We start from the raw sequence: 22,195 nt of genomic DNA, 5'->3' as shown, positions 1-22,195 counted from the left end.
TGATTATGTTTTTAGTGGGGGGGGGCACGGTTGCTTAGTGGTTAGACCATTTGCCTCGCACCTCTAGGGTTGGGGGATCGATTCCTGCCTCTGCCCTTTGTGTGTGTGCCCTGAGTTTGCATGTTCTCTTCATGCTTCAGGGGTTGCGTTGTAGTCTGATTTGCTATAACTGGCTATAACTGCCACTGGTCCAATAGAGCCCGATACTAAGCCCAAATATGCAGAAAGTGCAGATGTGCAGTGAGTTTAATTTACAGAGACACTATCCAGTTGAGGCTTAATATTAGATATTCTTTTTAAATATTTTAACATAAAATTTCAGACTGTTCCCTATTTGGTTGATTGTTATACCTAAGGGCAAGTAAGGAGCGATTCTCAGCAATAAGCCATCCACTACTGCTTTTTCTCCATTCTTTCTCTAGTGAAACATAAAACACTCACCAAACACTTTATTAGGAACACCTGTACACCTACTCATTCATGCAATTATCTAATCTGCTAATTGTGTGGCGGCATTGTAGTGCATAAAATCATGCAGATACAAACCAGCAACTTCGGGTAACGTTCACATCAACAATCAGAATGGGGAAAAATGTGATCTCAGAGATTTTGGCGGTGGCATGATTGTTGGTGCCAGACGGGCTGGTTTGAGTACTTCTATAACCACTGATCTCCTGGGATTTTCACACACAACAGTCTCTAGAGCTTACTCAGATTGGTACAATAAAGAAAAACATCCAGTAAGTAGCAGTTCTGTGGCCGGAAACGCCTTGTTGATGAGATAGGGCAACAGAGAATGGGCAGACTGTGTTGATCTAACAGTAATGCTACTGTAACTCACACAACTGCTCTGCACTATTGTGGTGAGCAGAAAAGCATCTCAGAATGCACAACACATTGAGCTTTGAGGCGGATGTGAAGGAAACATCAGGTTTCACTTCTGTCAGCCAAGAACAGAAAGCTGAGTCTGCAGTGGGCACAGGCTCATCAAAACTGGACAGTTGAAGACTGGAAAAACATAGCCTGGTCTGATGGATCTTAGAATTTGGTGCTAACAACAAGAATCTATGGACTCAACCTGCCTTGTTTCAACAGTCCAGGCTGGTGGAGGTGGTGTAATGGTGTGCGGAATGTATTCTTGGCACTCTTTGGGCCCGTGAATACCAACCAATCATTGCTTGAACGCCACAGCCTATTAGAGTATTGTTGCTGACCATGTGCATCCCTTCATGGCCACAATTTACCCATCTTCTAAAGGCTACTGACTATCTTGTTGAATCCATGGCAAGAAGAATTAAGGTTGTTTTGAGACCAAAGGGAGGTCCTACCCAGTATTAATATAGTGTTCCAAATAAAGTGCTCCGTGAGTATATATTTTAACTTTTCACATTCTGTCCCATAGTTGGTGGGTTCATGCTACACCAGGACTTAGTTTTTGGCTTTCCTTCACACACACACACACACACACACACACACACACTCTCAGCGTGAACAAAACACTTTTTGTGTCTCTCCATCATGGCTCTGAACATATATAGAATATCCTTCAAGGACATGCAATAACAACTTGCAAAGCTTTGACTTTCCATCATCAAGCACAGGATGTCATTTGGAGAGGTGTATTACCTCTGTGAGCACAAAGGTGTGTTTTTGCCAGAGGATTGTGTGATATATTGGGATTTAATGCAAGAAGTCAAAATTATCGTGACCCAAAAGAAGACATATTTTTAAGGGAGGGATCAAGGCAGAGCAGGGCTGAATTAAAGTGGACAAATGCATTTTTTCTATAACTAGACCGGCTAAATAATGGGACATCCATGGACACCTTTGGTCAGTCCGTCCTCATTGGGATACATACTGCCTCAACTTTCTCAAACTTCACAGTACGGTTTCATTCAGAACACAAAGAAACTTTTTATTTATTTATTAGATATTTATTAAATATCTATCTTTCATACACTTGAGTGGGTGCTGACAACTAGAAGAGCCTTTGAAGTTCCTCAAGGCAGGCTTTTAGTTTTGGCAAAGGTGGAGGGTTTTTAAAATCTTGAATCAGTTCCTAGATTTAACCATAATTAATATAAACACAGTGATCTGTAACTAAGTGAATGAACTCAATGTGCTGCAGGCAGGGTGGTGTACTGAATGACCCAAAGCTTCTCTACCACAAGGCCACAGGACGCAAGACCATGCATAAATTAGTCTGCCTCAGGGACACATAAATAGTCAAATGTAATCCCCTCTCTCTCTTTCTCTCTCTCTCTCTCTCTCTCTCTCTCATTCCATCTCCATCATCCCTTCCTCTCATCACCCCTCCTTGCTCTCGGACCATCTAGTTCTGTGCTAGTACAGACTGGTTTTGGTTCCTTCAGGACTGGCAGGGTACAACTGGAAAATGACTCACGATGGCTTTGATGAAAAATCTACTCAGTGGAGATTGTCAGCGATACAACATAATTCAACTAGGAATATTTTTTATAACTGGACAAATTGTCATTATATTTCATAGCACTGATGATTAAAGCTAATGTAGAGTGGTTCTATAAAGTTCACAATGTGTACTGTGTTCACATTTTTAATGGTTTGTTTGTTAATCAAAATTAATTCAATGACTCCAGGAAGTACTATAGTTTCTAAGAAGCACTGAGTGTTACTGGAAATACTTACTGGTAATATTCAATGAATTTCACAGACAAACCTTTTTTTAAAATTACAATCCCAAGTCTGTGTAAAATGTAAATAAATGTAAATAAAAACAGAATGCAATGATTTGTAAATCTCATAAACCCATATGTTATTCACAATAGAACATAGAAAACATATCAAATGTTTAAACTGAGGAAATGAACGATTTTAGTAAAAGATAAGGTCATTTTGAATTTGATGGCAGCAACACATCTCAAAAAAGTTGGGACGGGGACAACAAAAGGCTGGAAAAGTAAGTGTTACTAAAAAGAAACAGCTGAATGAACACAATATAAAGCAACATAAAGTAGCACACAAAATAAAAACAGTAGCCTCTTAAGTTACCATAACACCAGCACCAGAGTAGCTAGATTTTTTATTTATTTATTTTATTTTTATTATTTTACATTAAATTTACCTACGTTAGGACTGTTTGGTGTGTAAAAGTAATTACAATGATATACTTTTTTTTTTTTAATTATATAAATGTTTACGTTGCAATAACATCCATTACATGGCCGGTCAGTGCATTAGACCATGCCAATATCTGTCATTTTAGATGGCCATTGTGTCAATTTAAAATTACAGGAAATTTTAAAGCTTGGTACTTTAAAAAATTAAAATGAAAATAAAAGATATATATATATATATATATATATATATATATATATATATATATATATATATATATATATATATATATATATATATATAACGTCATTATTGATATCAGAAAAGAAAATGATATTGTGTCATCTACCTAGACTTTTATGGATTTCAAATTACATTTATGGCATTTGGCAGATGCCCTTATCCATAGCGACTTACATTTATCTCATTTAAACAACTGAGCAGTTGAGGGTTAAGGGCCTTGCTCAAGGGCCCAACAGTGGTAACTTGACAGTGCTGGGGTTTGAACTCTTGATCAGCAACGGAAAGCCTTTAACCAATGAGCTAACGCTGCTCCTAATTAGTTTGAAATCCTTTCAGAATGGCTGAAATGATGATTATTAGGAGATGATGGGACTAGAACTGAATCAAACCCCAAGCGAAGCATCTAAAACTTTTGTTGTAAATGATGTAGAAACCAAATCAGTAAAAGTACAGAACCCAGTGAATAGAGATTGCGTTTCTGTTCATCTGTATGAGTGAGTTGCAGACATGGAAATGTAAACAGCCAGATTGGTGAGAGTTGTTAAAACAGCATGAAACAGCTACACCAGTGTGAAGGTCATCTTCTGAAAACCAAATGTGTGTATGTATGTATGTATGGGTACATTTGTGCACACATAAGGTACAACCCATAACTAAGTGGACAGTTGTTTGGCAGACATTCCTATAATACTCACCCAATAAAGATACAAATAACATCAAATTAAAGCTGGCACTTTCTGCACTTTAACCTCACTGCTTCATTTCAAAACCAATATACCAAAATAACTAAATGCACTGTGTGTGTTTTGTGTGTGTGTGTGTGTGTGTGTGTGTGTGTGTGTGTGGTGTGTGTGTGTGTGTGTGTGTGTGTGTGTGTGTGCGCGCATTGTATAACCTTCACCTTGCCTCACCCATCCTGACATGGTTTGGGTTCAGACCGCACTTCTACATCTGTAGCACATCTGTCAATCTGTCTGTCTGCCTGTCTCATTCTCCATCTCTATGGTGGCATCAACCCCCCTTGGTGCCCGCAGCTAACCACAGCAGTCCTGGACACACTGAGAAGACACACGTGGCAGCACCACAGCACTGCTGCTGCCACGTGTGTATGCTGTATTAGGGTGGAGACCAGCCAGAACTTTACACTCTCCCACTCTGTCTGTGTGTGTGCATGTGTTTGCGCACGCGCGCGTGTGTGTGTGTGTACCAGATTTGCTTGCTAACATATCCCAATTTAGAGTGAACATACCATTCTAGCATACCGTGATGTTTTCTGTATATTAAGAACAGACATTTTCATTACTGACTCCCTGTGGCAAGACAATATAATTTATGCGTTCGTATTTTCATATAAACCCATTTTCATATTATTTTCAAGTAATAGTGTAGAGAATCTCCTTCTCAACTATAGCCAAAACTCATTCATGCAAATGAGCTGGAAAAAGGCTCACATCATATTATACAGAAATAATCTGCTGTCCAATATGGATGTCACTGCAAGTATTACAGTCTAATAAAGTATGAGTATGCAGTGAAGTGAGTGGTGACTGAGGCAGCACCCCTGCTGAGTTTATCCCCCGATGTCACCCTCACAGTATTAACTATTGTGGGCAGTGGTAGCTCTGTTGTTAAGACACTGGACTCCTGATCGGAAGGTTGTGAGTTCTAATCCCAGCACTACCAACCTGCCACTGCTGGGCCCTTGAGCATGGCCCGTAACCCTCAACTGCTCAGTTGTATAAAATGTGATCCAAAGTCGCTTTGGATACGAGCGTCTGCAAATGCCATAAATGTAATGTTAATGTAACTATGAGGACATCATCCAGCTCATGGTGTGGAGCAAGCCAGCTAACTAGCTTATATAGGTAATGTTTACCTACTAAAATGGTAGTCCCTTGGTTCATCTTATTTTATATCATCATTCAATTTATAGAATGAAAATAGGACATTACCAAGTTACTTAGTGATTTAGCAATTTATATTCAGCTATTCCAGTGACAGACCAGCAGTATAACACTAACCACTAGCTTTATTTATTCAGTACCTTATTTTATGGCACTATTACCTAGAAATGCAAAAGGTATTTATATTTAGTTAACACAAAACACCCTTGTTTCAACACTAGGTACCATTAGCACACTATAATTTTTTCCTCCTAATTTAGTCCTGACCAGTTCCTACCCACCGCTCATGCTCCATCAGAGCGCAGCGTAACACACCCTGAAAGTGCTATCCAACCTCTGGCCATGGATGGCTGTGGCATTATTGGGATTCGAACTTGGAATCTCCTGACGATAAATATGAGCAGTGTTATTTATATATATATATATATATATATATATATATATATATATATATATATATATATATATATATATATATATACATCTTGCATTTCATTTTGCACGGTTCAATTTAGAGACGTTCAGGAATGTGAGGGGAGAAAGTAACGGTGAGAGAGAGAAAGTGAGAACAAAAGATAATTACAGAAGCACAGAGACTACATTGGGAACAGTTGTATTACACACCCACACTCTGACAGAGTGAAAGAAAGCAAACACCTACGCACATCAACCTCCAAAGCCCAGACAGAGTTATTTCACTGGCATCCCTCTTTAGATCTCTCCCAATCTCTCTTACTCACTTTATTTTGCTGTTCCTCTTGTTCTCACTTCACTATTCTCTACTCCTCCTTCCCCTTTTCTCTCTACCTCCCCATCTGTCTCATATTAGATGTCGCCACGAAGACCCAGTCTGGAGTCTCGGCTGGGAAAATCCCCACAACTCTGATCATTATTATCCTCATAGTAAAGAGTAAAGGCACAAATGTATGCAGCTCCAATAACACCCAAATTTGGCCCAAGTTCTCTCTCCTTCACCATCTGCATGTCTCACACACTGTCTATCTCCCTCCAGCTCTCATCCACTTGAGCTCTTTTTTGGTGCCATCTTTCTTTCTCACCCCCTCTCTGCATCATTGTCTCTGTGTCTCTCTGTCTTCCATTCCTAAACTGAGCACGGCTCTCATCCAATTCTTCATTCAAGCCCAAAAAACTATTTTTATACAGATAACACAGGAGCAACCTGCACACACAAACATACATACTGTTTATACATACATATATATGTACATGCACACACTACAGCAAGTCTGCAAGAGATGCCATGCACAAAAGAAAATAAAAGGAGACTAGAGGTTGAGCAAGTACTGTGTCAATGCTAGATTGGCTCTGTTTCAACATTCACAGCAAGTACACTACATCCCCCAGCACCAATCACATTGCCAACTTAACATGAAAAGCTCACACACTTGCTCCCTGCTGCAGAAGGAGCCATCACAGTTGCTTTTCTAACACTCTGGGAAGAAGCTACACTATTTATAATGATCTAGAACTACTTTCTCTAACCCCAACCCCAATCTTATTCAGTATAAGCTAATTTTAGCTCAGTAGTAGTGTGGGATATGTTACACCTCATGCTGCACACACAAAATGTCATGAGAAGCATTTCAGTGAAGCACATCTGAGCTGTTCATATAAAGTACTGTAAATATGATGAAGTGACACTGCAAAAAAAAGACAGTAATGACAGAAAATGCTAAACAGCAGCATATACTCAAAACTTAAACGCATCTAAAAACTTCCACAAATGACCTGATTGAAGACAATCAAGTCTTCCATGATTCAAATTAATTTCATTTCAGATTTATTATAGTGAACTTTACATGGCTTACTAATCTGTATTGTTCTCAGAGTAAAGCCAAGGAGACAGATGGTAACTGCACTCTGTAGCAGAAGGTGGACATGAATAAAATGTACAACTACACAATTGCCCCACAAATTCAGATGTTTTCAATCTACTATCTCAAGCTAAAACTACTGAAAAAGCACACGATAGGAAGCAAAGGGAATTAAACTGATCCTGACAAAACTGTACGATTCAATTTTTCTTAATTACTTCTTGGCCAGGCTCATGTTGTGTGTCAGAATCACAGCAGTAATGACATTATTATTTGAGTGCTACTTGCTAAGTAGACTGAGGAAAATTCTTTTCTTGTTATTTTTACTCCTTTGCTCTTTTTGTTTCATTCAAACAGATACTCCCTTCTGACTTCCTGCGAAATGTGTTTTCTTAAATTTATGCCAATTTATTTCTGTTTGTTGTTTTTGAAAATAAGTTCATCACTTGTCACATTATGTCTTATTATCCTTCTGACTAATTTGAAGAGAAATGACTGAGTACAGAATTGCTCTTACCTGTACTGTCTTTGCTGCTGTTGCTGCCTTGGTGTGAACGTAGCTCCTCTGACTTGTAGAAGTCAATACTAGCATATGTGTTGAGATTTGAAGCGTTGCTGCTCAGACCTCCTGTTCCTCCAGGACCTCCAGATGCTCCACTACCCAAAACAGATGAAAAGAGCCGAGCTGCTGTTTGGCCAGTAGTCTGAACATCAACAACAAGATGTGAGCTCTCTCTTGTAGCCAAGTCTAGGTCTATGTAGTTGAGCCCTGGCTCTGTAGATGAGGTCTGGGTAGTATTTATGTTAGTTAATCCATGGTTAGCATGCTGATTTGGGCTATCTAGCAAGTTTCCACTGCCACTCAAAATGCCATCCAAACCAAGTCGCCGTGCTATGGCTTGGGTGTGCTCACTGATCATGCACATGGAAGAGGAGGAACTTATGGGGCATGAGGACAATGAAGAAGGTGCCAGGAACGTTTCAGAACAGTGGCGCCGGCGAGCTTGAGGGTCTGCCCTTATTACCTTAGCACCATGATCTGGATTTGGGGCTTTGGACATTGGAAAATCTAAATTAAGACCCAGGCTTAGTGTGGGACCAATGGCTTCTTGTCTGTCCAGCATTGATTCTTTAGGTGTTGTCGAGATGGTGGTCGTGTCTGAGCTCAATCCAAAGACCATTTCTGTGTAGTCTGCACATGCTATAGGAGAGTCAAGTGACTGAGATGCTGAAAGAGGTCGATGTCCACTATGTACCATTTCCACCTCAGCCTCTTCTTCATTTTGTGGTGTTGAGCTTTGCTCACCCCAGGCTTTGGGTGCTGATGTAGGTGGCATTGGAGGAGTGGGAAAAGAAGGGAAACCAAGAGGAGTGAGGGAGAAGGATGATTGTGAAGGGGAGGCTCCTAGCTCCATGTTGACATATTCTGAAGCAACAGATGGAGGGACAGCAGAAGAGGTGCTGCAGGGATGAGGTAAGAACCCAGCAACACAGGAAGAGGGCCTAGGCAAGGGGCGTTGTGAGCTGGCATGAATGGAACTACTCTGCCTAGGTACTGTAACTACTTCTCTGACTTCTCTGATGCTTCTCTCACCCTTGAACTCTATACTGACATACTCACCAGGACTTTTAGGCTCAGGTGGGGCTGGTGTCTCACGGACCCTTGGTAAGGTATTGGCTTTAGAGACATCCACAAACAAACTAAGAGGACGATTCCTCTGGCCCTGTGCATGTTTAGCTGACCCAGACCCCAATCTCTGCTGCAGAGCCCCACTATCCTTTACTTTAGCCCCTGCAGCTGTCCTTCTCACCTGGGTGAGCTTTTCTTCACACTCCCCCAGACTTTCATTGCTAGCTGAGCTGGATGAGTACGATGAGGAGGAAAAAGACAAGTGCCTTCCAACTCCAGGTTCTTGATAATGAGATGTACCCCTACAACTGCCAAGACCTTGACCTCCACCATTTCCATATTCACTGCCTAAGCACTTTCCTCTTCCTGAACCATCCTCAAAGTGTTTAGGGCTGCTGTGTTTATAAGAACGGGGTAGGGAATAGTAAGAATATACCATTTTGGGAGGAGGTTGTTGAGGATGCTTTGCAGATACTTTAAGAGATTCTTGAGGAGATGGAGTGCTGTTGGCACGCACACTGATAGGTGACATGTTCATATAATCGCTGCCAGGCCTACTGTCTGCACTGTTCCTGCCAACCGAGGCTCCTGAAAACACACGCTGATCTGGGGAACAGCTGCTATTTGGCGACATCATCATATAGCCATCTGTGGTAGAAGTAGGAAGATGGATTTGCTGAGGAAGTGAGATACTATTGTTGGGAGTCATAGACATGTAGTCATCTGCAGGTTTAGAGTCTGACACTGCTACAGATAGCGAGTGAGAGAGGGACACTGGAGGAGCCGTTACCCCTGGCAACATGGACATGTATCCATTGTCACCCCCTACCTTACCAATAGTCAATCCATCTGATCCACAGCTTCCTGCTTCAGCTTTGGACTCTGCAGCTACATCCAGATATCTGGTTCCACTAACAGTTGATTCTGAATCCTGGCGTGAGCTGAAAGACTCACGGCTGGTACTTCGAGACATTATAGCATAGTTGTCTTCCTCAATCTCTACATCTCCTCCTCTGCGGTAAGTGCCAAGCCTCTCTAGAGCCATGGGTGGCAGAGACGCCCTTTTACTGGTCATCCTGCGTTCAGTGTCACATTCACGATCCGAAGAGCGTCGCAACACCCTTCTAGTCGGAGGCAGAGAGTTGTCAGTTGGAAATGAATTGGATGCCCCTTTCTGTGCCATAAGGATATAGTTGGAGGCTTCATCCCCACATGAGCTACCTACAGACCCTGCCTGAATGTTTGAAGTCAACAAAGAATGCTCACCTGGGCTGGAACCATATTCATCTGAAGAACCATAGTCACTGAGTGAACCAGAAACCGAGGCCTGGCGGAGAGGCGTTCGATTGTAAGTGCTTCCATTTCCATCCCCGCCAGCTGCAGTGTTCCCAGAACCTGTGGCCCCAAATTCAGATCCATTGCCTGGGTAGGGGGAGAGGTTCTGAGCTTGTGAAGGGGCTGGAGTTGAGATGGACCTCAACAGAGCATGCTGTGACTTGACTGGTGTGGGAGCACGTACAGATGTAGACCTGAGAATTGGCGTGTTAGAACAGGACCCATTTGTGGTGGGACTTGAACTGGAATTAACACCCTTTGTCCCTGCATTCATGCCCTCCTCTACTTTTGCTCCATCACTGGAGTTACAGGCTCTGGCAAACCCATGTCGAGGTGTAGGGGAAGCATTGTTGCTGGTGCCACCTCCTCCAGTAGCTCCTGGTGGCTCTGTGCGAGGTCGTCTGATGAATCCCACTTGGCTAGGTGGGGGATTTGGGTGGTGACGACGAGATGGAACACTGATTGGATTAGATGCAGTTGCACCACCCCCTCCACCTGCTGTAGTAGACTGTGACTTACTGCGCTGGCGAAACTCCTCACTTAGGGCCTTCATGGCTTCAAGTAGTGTCTCATGCATGTTCTGTGCCACAACTGAATCCTCTACCTGCATCCAGAACTCTCCAGGGCCAGTCACTGCCGATCTGCCAACCTCCACAAAGAAGAAATTTTCAGAGTGGCCACAACGTCTCACATTCATTAGCTGTAATACTACAGCTGCTGCATCTGAGTTGAGCTTGACAAAGTTGACTGTCTTCTCTGTTAGGCAGAGTCGGTATATACCCACTAGGTTTTTAGCTTGCCCAAGACCTTTTGGCCAAACTTTAACTTGCCAGACCTCCTTAAACGCAGGCCCAGGGGATGGTACACCATAATCTCCAGAATTACCATCGCACAGTGCTTTACCTACAAAAGACAGAAGGAAAACACAGGTTATAAATATACGCTTATAAATATTATAAGGTTATAAATATACGCTTCATGTGTTTACTCAAACAAGGGTGTTCTTCATTTGACTATTTTCTACCAGTTTAGACTAATAATGAAGACATCAGAACTATGAAATAGCATATAGAATTGTGCAGGGACCAAAGAAAATAAACCAATTAAAACTATTTGATATTTCAAATCCTTAACAGTATTCCTGATGAAGCTTTGCACAATCTTGGCAACTTTTCAACCAGGTTCATGAGGGAGCTTCATCCAGAAGGTTTTTCCCAAATAGGCTATTTACTTGCTGACTGCTTCTCCAAAGTTCTATATAAACACTACTAGTGTAAGGAAACAATTTAGAACGCAAAACTCACTTACTACTTGATTGAAGAAGAAAAAAAACTACTTATTAAAAATAAATGTTGATTCAGATATAAATTTCAACCATTAGCCTTTACCAAATCTCTTCAAAACAATGAAAATATATATTCAAACTAGTATGTCCAAATCATTGGTAAGTAAGTTTGATAAAGTAAGTGTGTATGGTAAGAGAAGAGAGGCTATTTATGTAATGAGCTACACAGAAACAGCATAGTTTAAATAAAGATCACACCAATTTACAAAGTCAGCTGATATACAATATACATATAGTATATATTGGAGTTACACATGCAGTAAATACCAAAATCTTCAATGCAATAAAAAAAGATCTTATCCTAAATGTGACATGACATAAAATGTCGATAAATGAATTAATACAAGAGTATTTTTCGTTGTTTTTTTTCACAGCTACTTGTGTAATAGAAAGAATTCACAAAAAAGGACAAAGGTCAGAAAAAAGTAGGTTATCTGAGGACATGAGCTACAGGTAACACATCTACAGACTTGATCTTGATAAATTATACAGCTAGTCAGAGACAATCATAATCCACTGTTGGTCCTGGTAGCCAAGCAAGTTAATCACCTCACATTTAGATACCCAGTATGCCATAAACAATCAGTAAATACAGTTAACACTGGGGGCTCTTTAGAACTTGCCAAATAAGACCTTCTAGCGCACCTCACATGCAAATTTATTTGAAGGGAAAAGAGCCAGCATTAGTTGTGTATTTCACTTACAGTTATGTAAGCAAGGCACACTGATAAACCTGCTTTATGAAAAACAAGCTGTTCCTTACACACACACACACACACATACAAGCATGTCTTGACTACTTTCACCAAAAGGTACATTTCCGTGTCCAAAAATCAAATGCCTGCATGTAAGCATAAATATTCTGATTACCACCTGCATGGAAAAGCTAGACCTCAGGGTATGTTTCAAGAACGACAGCAAACAAAATACTATAATGCTGCAGAAAAAAGTGTCAAGGTTTCATTATAATATTGGTATACAGTTATTCAATTTCAACATGCAATCTGAGACGATTTGCATTTTGTTTTCATTTGCTGTCTGCATAAGCAGCAAACATGCAATACTGTGTTGTTTACAGCAACTACCTTGTCATTTAACCCAGTTTAATACACTTTTTACATTGCAGAATATCCTCAATAGTGCAAACCACTAAATGCAGGAAAAAACAAGGGTGGTTTATTAAGTGAGAAAGAAATGGTTGAAGAAGTTTTTGTGCTCATCAAAGCACAATCATAATAAAAACGTAACCTTCTCTATTAAATATAATTTATACCAAAGACTTGGACAAAAATGCTGAAAATTCAGACTGAAATAGTAGTTTGATATTCCAACTGAAAGCATTAAATCCCGGTTAATATGCAGACCGTATATCATAGTTTAATATTTTTAGCAATAATAAAGCATTTTTATTACCCTGTAGTAACATAACTGACATGATAAGTAAGTGTCATTGAATACACGCTTTTAAATTATTTTTTAAAAATATAAAATGCTTAAAACCAAAAAGTATTATAATTTGTTCAACAGTACAAAAAAAAATATCCGTAATGAATTTTAAAATTCAGAACTTTTGGTTTTCAGTCCATATTTCCATGAATTTTGGTATTAGTTTCAGCCAAAAATCTTCAGTTCAGGTCAGTACTGAAAAAAAGTTGAGTCTGTAGCATGTCATAATAATATACTGTAAATGAGATGAGTTTTCGGTCTCACTTTAACTTTATTAAATTCACACTGGATTTTTTTTTGTCTGTGATTTAGAGATAAACTGAAAATGCCAGGTTTTAAATAGACCATAAAAAGTGTTTGTGTTGTATGTGTGTGTGTGTGTGTGTGTGTGTATGTGTGTGTGCATGTGTGTGTGTGTTTGTGTCTGTCTGTGTATGTGTGTGTGTTAGTGTGCGCCTGTGTGTGTGTTTGTGTGTGTGTTTGTGTGTGTGTGTGTGTGTGTGTGCGTGCATATGTGTGTGTGTGTGTGTGTGTACCGCTGAATGTTCAATATGTTAATTTTAGTCTATCAAAACATTTTGAAGAAAAGTGACACACTGTTGAATATATTTGTGTGAGTGTGCATGTATTTGTGTGTATGTGTGTGTACGTGTGTGTGCGTGTGTTTGTGTCTGGCTGTGTATGTGTGTGTGTGTGTGTGTGTGTGTGTGTGTATGTATGTGTGTGTTAGTGTGTTCCTGTGTGTGTGTGTGTGTGTGTGAGTGTGTTAGTGTGCACCTGTGTGTGTGTGTGTGCGTGCACGTGTGTTAGTGTGCACCTGTGTGTGTGTGTGTGTGTGTGTACGGCTGAATGTTCATTATGTTAATTTCAGTCTATGAAAACATTTTGAAGAAAAGTGACACACTGTTGAATATATTTGTGTGAGTGTGTTTGTGTGTATGTGTGTGTGTGTGTGTGTGTTTCCTCGCACTGTCTCCAGTAAGACAATCACAACCATATGGAGAAAAGTGTACTGAGGCACGCACTTGCAAGGACACCCTGCACTCTGCTCTGACTCACCCTTCCGCCTCTGTTGCCAGAACATTTCAGTTACGTGAATAAAAACAGAAAACCTGCAAGGTGTTTTCTATTTCCTGCTTCTTTTCCAAAAATATTAAGTGCCCAACCTTTCTTGTCTTTTTCCTTTTTCCTGTGTTTTATGTGGTTACAGATGGGTCATCAATGAAGTCAATGTAAGACCTCACAAGTACAGTAATATCTAGTGTGTGTGTGTGTGTGTGTGTGTGTGTGTGTGTAGTTTGGGTGAACTTGGATTATGCCTGCAGCCAACATTAGTTGAGTCACCGAAAGAAAGCTTCACATGACTTAATAGCAGTCCTTATGAAACTCTCTCTCTTCATTACTCTTTTCTTCTTCGAAAAACAAGCAATTGTTTAAAAAAAAAGTTTTTAAAAGGACAGAAAGTGACATTAAGAGGGCTGAAACTGCTCTGAGGGATGGACGAGTTTCTTGAGAGTGAAGCAGAAAAAGAGAAGAGAGACAGAGACATAAACTAAGAGAGACAGAAAAGGTTTTGGTAAATAATGTATAGATCCAAGTTTAACCATAGCAGTGAAAGCGCGGACCTCACACAAACACACTATTCTTCTGTGTTATTCTGAAGGAGCTCTTTAACAGAGTGTGCCGTGTTTACCTAATGAGTGCTTACTTCACATCCTTCAGCAAAAGCACACCACTTGAAGCTGGCGATGCTCCCATTTGGCACCTTTGATCTAAGAACGTAATGTGCCGCAAGTTCATACGGTACAGAACACCACTACAGCCATGTTAGACCACCGGGACAGTCCAGGAACAGTTGGCCTAGATGTAATATTTAAAAATATCACAGTTCACCATAATTCATCAAATTTAGGGCTCTAATTGCATGCTGGTATTTAGGAGTAAGGCAATTTTTCCTTTTTTCACTCGTCTTCTGGTGGTCAGAAATAAACATAACAGGGCTGACGTGGGTGGAGCGCAACAGGTGTGTGACATTTAAAATTCATAGCATTCATAGCAAAATATGGCATGGTTTTTTTTTAAAAAAAAAAACCTTTTGTATATACAGCCACTTGGGTAAGGAAATGCACCTGTATCTATTAATGCTCCAAATGTACATAGGCATATCTTTCAACTCAATGTGGATGTGGCCTAAACTAGAATTTTTGTTTGTTTATTTGTTTGTTTTTAATTAAATATGAACCCTACCAATATGCCCTCGTAAACCCTGCGTCTCTATTAATTCTGGCTCTGATAGTTCCTCAACCTTAGCTACATCAACCGAGTTTATATATATATATATATATATATATATATATATATATATATATATATATATATAAACCAAAATATATTTTTTTAAACTAATAATCTAATTTAAACAATTGCAACTGTGACAAGGTAGTTATGAATGAAGGAATGCAGTAAATGCATTGCGTAATGCTTTATTCATGTTAATGAATGTGGTTTTCATTTGTCCCACAAGCTTCATATCTGACCACACAATCACCCTCACATGAAAGTAAAAACCTTCTGCTTTCCCAACTTTTATTTTTTGCTGTGTCCCATGGGATCTCAATCCCGAAGCACACCTCTAGTCTCAACCAGACACAGCATTAAAAAAAAAAGAAAAACACACAAAACAGCACATAGTGCACAACTATTCACATCTGCATTTTATCTGTATAAACATTATCTGTTCATTCCAAATAATGTATTCATAGTAATAATGTATTCCTACATCTCTTGTTGATGTACACTATTAATATCACTGTCACATCAAAACAAATAGGCTGCCTCAGCTAACTACTAGCTACGTATAACAGACTATGTAATAAATTAGAACAAACATCTCAGCTTTTAATACTAAATGTGAATCAGACAGTTCGTAAAATTAAAAACAGGCATGCAAAATTTTGTCATTATAAAAACAGGGATTAATTAGCCACTCGTAAAGCTATGCCCCAGAGTGCTCACACATGTGAATGAAATGTGAGACACATTTCTTGTAAGTCATGTCAGTCTGTCAGTTCTTACTACCACTAAAATCTATCAATGAAATGAAATCGTATAGATCATCATGAAACATCCTGGAACTCACACTTGGTTTGTAAAGGAAGTATGAGGAGCTGATCTGAGTGGACATCACAGTAACACACCTAAACCTGATAATGTATTAGTTCTAACATTGTCCCTTTTCTACAGTTACACTGTTCAGCAGCAGGTTACGCAAGGTTGGGGATATTTATGTAAGGACACACTCATATGTCTTATTTTTGCATTCGTATAATAATAATAAAATAGGGCCATATTTTGGAACTCTAAGAAAAAAAACTCCTTCAGAGTAACTACAAAAAGAACAGTGACTCATTTGAGGATTCAGTTCATAGAGTAGACCTATGATGAAGTCTTAGTTAAATACCAACCATAAATCTTGCTAATACGTATGTTCACACACAAATAGCTATTTTTCATAAACTGTGCTACCTCAAAGGATGAATTATGAGTATCAATAATGATATGTGGGTTTGTTTGTGTATGTCTTGAACAATACAATAAAAAAAAAATATCATTTTGTCAACCTTACTATAACAAAGATCTGGTTTGTTTACTATAAAGATATAATTAGCGTTGCTGTAAGGCATCACTTAAGGCTTAAAAAGGTTAAAGAAGCTCACATATGCACACAAACACAGCTGTGTTTCATGCCGGTTTATTTCCATCTTTTATTTCTACCATTGCGTTGCCTTTAGATATTCATGGAAAATCTACCTCTACAACTAGATCAGATTAAACATTTTATTATCTCTCAGGCTAGACTATCTCAACATGTCATGCTAGCATTCTATACTCTCTCTCTCTCTCTCTCTCTCCTAAACTAAACAGAAAAACAGCAGTGCACTAATGTTTGGTTTTTATCATAATAACAATGGTACATTAATTAAAAAATAATCTTCAAAAAAGAATTAAATAATTATACATTTTTAAAAAACTAAAGAGAAGTAAATACCATTACACTAAACAAAGTCAATATTTTGTGTGACAACCCTTTGCTTTACAATTTAAAAAAGTCTCAGATACAGTTCGTGCAGTTTTATAATGAAATTAGGAATGAAAGGTTATAATGAAAGTTTTTTTTAAGTATTTTGGAGAATCTGTCTCGCTTGCGTCTCATTTTGCATGCAAAACCCAGCAGCCTTCATTATGTTTTGTTTTTTTTTATCTGAAAAGTGGTCTGTTACATAATATGTTGTTTTCTTCACTAACATACAAACATTTTTCAGCAACATTTAATTTTTTGTTGGAAAAGTAATGTTTTAAAATAGAATGTTTTTGTACTTATACCAAGAACCAAATTTCAGTTAAACTAAAGTTTATCTAAAAACTAATGTGATTTTTAATGTGGAACAGGTTTTGTTATATTGGGGAAAATTCTATACATATTATGGCAGAAAAAAGTACACAGAAAAACACACACACAAAAACCTGGAGGAAAAAACAAATGATGTGGACCAACAAACCAGGAAAAAGACGCTTCTCCATTTCCCTGTCACTCATTCTGTGTGTCGATTCAGAAAATCTTCCTCTTACACTAGCATTCAGGCAATTTAACCTAAACAATACATGTGCATTAGGTGTATAATGCAATGCCATTATATGTATCTGTATAGTACACAAAATATTCATATCTGTTTTCATATTTGGATTTAAACAGGAATTGGGCATGGTCTATATTGTTTTTTGTTTTGTTTTTTAAACCTGATCACTATGCCTTGAAAACCCTGGTAAACAGTGAAAAAAAACAGGACTGCTGAAAAAAGTGTTTTTCATGTACAAATTTTAACAACAAATAGCATTTTGAAGAATAAAACTTTATTCAACTCCTGGACCAGACGCCCTGTGGAACTTTCTGGTAAGCTTTATATCTTCTATCAAACATAACTGAGTAAGCAAGCTAAATGTTTCAAAGCAGTCATGTCTTACCCAAAAGAAGAAACTGTTATTTAGGCTACAGTTGATAACATTAGCTATCTAATAATACTGTATCAAATTAATTTAGTTTTTAGAGAAGAAAATCTTCCCTTTTCTGAGAAGTTTTTTTTTAAATAACAATGAAGGACGGTCATTTAAGAAGGACAAAAAAATGCACATGCACAATGAATTTACACATTTCACGATATTTTTAAGTAAATTAAATCATTATTTTTTGAAGAGCGAAGCATGGCTCTATATAGGAAAGCATATTTCTTTTGTTTGAAAGGAAATATGGAATAAATATGGATTTATTTTGGAACTCAGTAAAGCAGAATTTAGGTAAGTCTCAAACCAAATGTGCATCTCCCATTAATATCATGATAACGTATTGATATTTATTCCACAAACAGGGTTGCCAGGTTCAGCATATTATTTCAGCGTATTCAGATATATACTGAAAATCCCAAATGTGCACCACTGTTAAATTGCTTCCCACAAAATTACTAAGAAAAGTAAGAAAAATGCGCCTACTTTTTCCTATCTTTAAACATTTTGGGCTTTGTGAGTTTTTTGTGATGTAGTGATGTAGGAATTTTGCCACCCTCCCTGCAAGCTTCAACAAGCTATTCTTTAAAGCTCCACATTAACTTCACGAAGCATTTTTTTTCTGTCCTATGGGATCCTGATGTACAGACCTAGTCTGAAACCTGAATACTCTGCCTGTTGTTCATATCTGTATTCATGTTCTTATAGGATGCTTTCATCTATCCATTTTATGTACCGCTTGGAGGCTGAAATCTATCCCAGGGAGCTCAGGGCACAGGGCGGGGGACACCCTGGAGAAACTCACACACTACGGACAATTTTGGAAAATGCCAATCAGTCTACAACACGTCTTTGGACTGGAGGAGAAAACCTGGAGGAAACCCCCGAAGCATGGGGAGAACATGCATACTCGGCAAAAATCGAACTCCCAACCCCGGAGGTGCGAGACAAACGAGGCTAACCACTAAGCCATTGTGTCCCCCTATATAGAATGCTTTATCTGTTAAATCCAAGTAATGCATTCATATTAGTTTATGGTGTATTATCTGCTCAATCCAAACAATGTATTTGTATTTAGTTACACCCCTAAATTGTTTTAGGGCTGTGGCTTTGGAGCGTACACTGAAAATGCTGTATTTGTTTGAATGCTGAGTTCCAGAACAGCTAGCTTTAACTAACTAACTTAAAGACAAAATACTTGGTGTGCAGGCTTACTTTAAATTTTAGATCTGTAGTTTAACGGAAGAAAATACATGATTGCAAAGCCACTCATAGCCTCACGGTTAAACAAATGTGCCCCACAGTAAACAAAATGTGCTTTTTTGTGTGTTATTTTGCTTGAATTATACACACTACAATGTTTTTATTTAGTCACAGTTTGATTTTCAGGCCAACACCATTCATAAGTCTGGTCATTCAGCACCAGGTCTGTATGCATCATCAACCTATCTGTGCAGAAAATAAATAAAATGCTGCATATCAATTTGAAATGAGGGCATTTTTATTGATTGTTAAACCTATCAAAGTATCAAAAACTAAAATAGACGTGGACCTCTGAGGATGAACCGAATGTCTTTTGATACAGCAGGTTTATTTGTGGGAAGCAGCTGAGGGCTGCAAAAATCTTTAACATACACCACCATAGGAAGGCAGAAAGACTCAGGGAGCGGAGGAGTGAGAGCAGAGAAACACAGTTACATAACAGCTGTTTTCAAAGAGCGAAGACCACGGGGCAATAGTCTTCAAAAAAACTGCCGCAGACAAAATAAATGATTCCTGAATAAAAGCCTTAAAGTCGATACAGATGACACACCACCAGTGTACGCTGGTTCCCTTAATGTTTGAAGGAGAGAGGTTTATGTGAGGTATCGATTAAGACAAGAATAAAACACTGTATGGCGGAACAAGTCCACTTCTGGGCATTTCAGCTTCTTTTTAAGGATGAGGTGTCAGTCAACGGCAAAGAGAGAAAAACAGCTGTGTGTGACTCAGAGAGATTGAGAGAGCAGAGAGCGAGCGACTGAATGAGAGAAAGGAGGAGTGTGTCTTCCATTTAAAACCCTGGAAGCTCTAAGCTTCTCCTTAGCCGCCAAGTGTCCCCGTCTGTCTCACACACCCACCTCCCTCTTCCAAATGGACACATACGCACAACCTCTGAGGCTCATTTCACACATTTTTTCTCTGCACACGCACACCCACACACCCACACACACACACACACATCCAGTATTATCCCTAATGCTGGCCGGTTAGAATAAACAGGAACTTCTTGTCATGTGACAGCATGGTGACACTTTATGTCAAGTGTAATGACAGCAGAAATCGTGAGAGAAAGAAGCAGAGAATTTGTTGTTCGCCAGTGAGATCTGGCAGAGTAAAGCCAATTTGCTCACACAGACACCCACACAAAGCCCCTCTATTGGCACTTTAACTGGAAAATTATACAGGATGCACAGTTCATTCCCTGAGACAGTTATTAGTGTTGCCACACCCTGCTCTAGATGCAAATCTACCTGCAGGGTTTGGCATCAGGACATATGGGACAATCTGGCATTTAACATTTAACATCTGAGTAACCACATCTTTTGGAACTGTTGCTAGTGTAGCACACTAGGAGGAAATCTACCCTCTGCCACATGCATGAGCTCACACATGCCTGCGATTGGCAAGTGTCACTGTGATTGACAACAGAGAGATACCCAGATAGCACAAGTAATTTTTGCTTCATTGGGGTCCATCCTTATTATTCTTATTGTTCTTCTTCTTCTTACTCTAACTAACTTATAATGGCTAATAATGCCGAGGCTACTTTTGATTTGCTGCTGTTTGTATGTAGAAGCCTATTATACATTAATAATAGCTTAATTAATATTTTCAAACCCATCAACAAAAAAAATTCCCCATTCAGTTAACATATATTGGAAATGATAGATAGATAGATAGATAGACAGATAGATAGATAGATAGATAGATAGATAGAGATATGCATAGATAATGTTGTATATAAATTTAATTCACTGGCCTTGCCCCCCTGTGACCCACCCATAGCATCAACACTGTAATTCCACTAGACCAGCTGTTGTTAACCTGGGGGTCGCGACCCTGGGGGGGCAGAAAGCGGTAGCAGGGGGGTCGTAAAACAAAGTCATTCTTAAAAGTGGGTCACACTCACAAACATGGTAAGAACCGCTGCACTAGACCGACAGTGCCAACAGAGAGCAAGCATTCTCTATGCTATCTGTGAGTGGTTAGTGGAGTAAACATGAAGCTCCACAAAACTGAGCTCATGATAGACTCGGTATCTCACACTTGAAAACTGTGTGTTTGTCATAATGCTTCAAATTAAAGATACAAGACAAAATTGGTGTGTCTGTGTGTGTGTGTTTCATGGTCAATAGTCAATGTTTAAAGAATGTCTAAAGGTTAAACTCTCAAATGATGCTCATCCTTTTAATATGCTGTTAGCGCTTTGGGAGATTTGAATATAGGGACATTATGAATTTAAACAATGAGGCTTTAGAACAAACCATTCCGGTCATTAACAATGATTGTCATGTATATAGCGCTGACCAAAAGCATACTTTTTTACACCCTGGATAAATATGTCTGCCTGCAGGTTAGTAACATAATGTGCTAGGAGAAGTTTTAAAAACTCCATCCACATGGATCAAGCGTTTCAACTACAATGGGTTCAAAATCTAGGTTGTTTTTGAAAACAGTTATAGTAAAATTTCATTTGCATGTCTCTGTGCCTGTGCGTGTGCATTGCACTCCATATGGTTGGCACTTAAGCGTAATTTGCACAATTACTCTCTCCTGCAAACAGATCATCTGGATGCTCGGCACTGTTTTGCACACTGTATGTTTTAAAACACAGTGCTGGGCATTCTCTTGAGAACAGGCTGTTTGTGCTAAGTAATAAAACATGTCAAAAGTATTTAATCGCTGAGCTCTGTCTGGTAAGCATGGGCATCATTTCCCAGCAATGCACAGCCCTTAAGTGCCCAGTCAATGAAAGGCTGACTGCTGCCTCCCTTAAAACAGTAGCTATTCATTTGTTTTTAACCTCAAAATGGTCTTCCTGGACAGAGCTGGCAAGCAAGAAATATCTTATGGTTTACGATCAAATGAACCCATTGACCTTTCTTTCCTCACTGGCTTGTACAGACCAGTTGAAAAATAAAAGTCTTTGTAGTTTTCTGGCAGAGACGAAATGAGGTAATGATCTCAGCTTTAGGATGTGTATACGTGCACGGGTGTGTGAGAGTGTGCGCACGAACTAACATGAGCGTGGCCCTGTTTG

The 22,195-nt window shown here is 39.1% G+C and overlaps 1 protein-coding gene across 1 annotated transcript in view; it reads right to left on the bottom strand.

Annotated features, from left to right (window-relative positions):
• The window catches only part of si:ch73-335l21.1 (insulin receptor substrate 1-B), a 49,369-nt gene that overhangs the window by 21,220 nt on the left and 5,954 nt on the right, over positions 1-22,195 (bottom strand). The window contains exon 2 of the mRNA XM_053629281.1: positions 7,596-10,946. Coding sequence (XP_053485256.1) covers positions 7,596-10,946 — 3,351 coding nt within the window. The remainder of the gene's footprint in view (positions 1-7,595; positions 10,947-22,195) is intronic.

Source organism: Ictalurus furcatus, chromosome 7 (assembly GCF_023375685.1).
Source record: "Ictalurus furcatus strain D&B chromosome 7, Billie_1.0, whole genome shotgun sequence".
Lineage (NCBI taxonomy): Eukaryota > Metazoa > Chordata > Actinopteri > Siluriformes > Ictaluridae > Ictalurus > Ictalurus furcatus.
The sequence above is the reverse complement of the archived record's forward strand: the minus strand, read 5'-3'. Positions and strand labels throughout refer to the sequence as shown.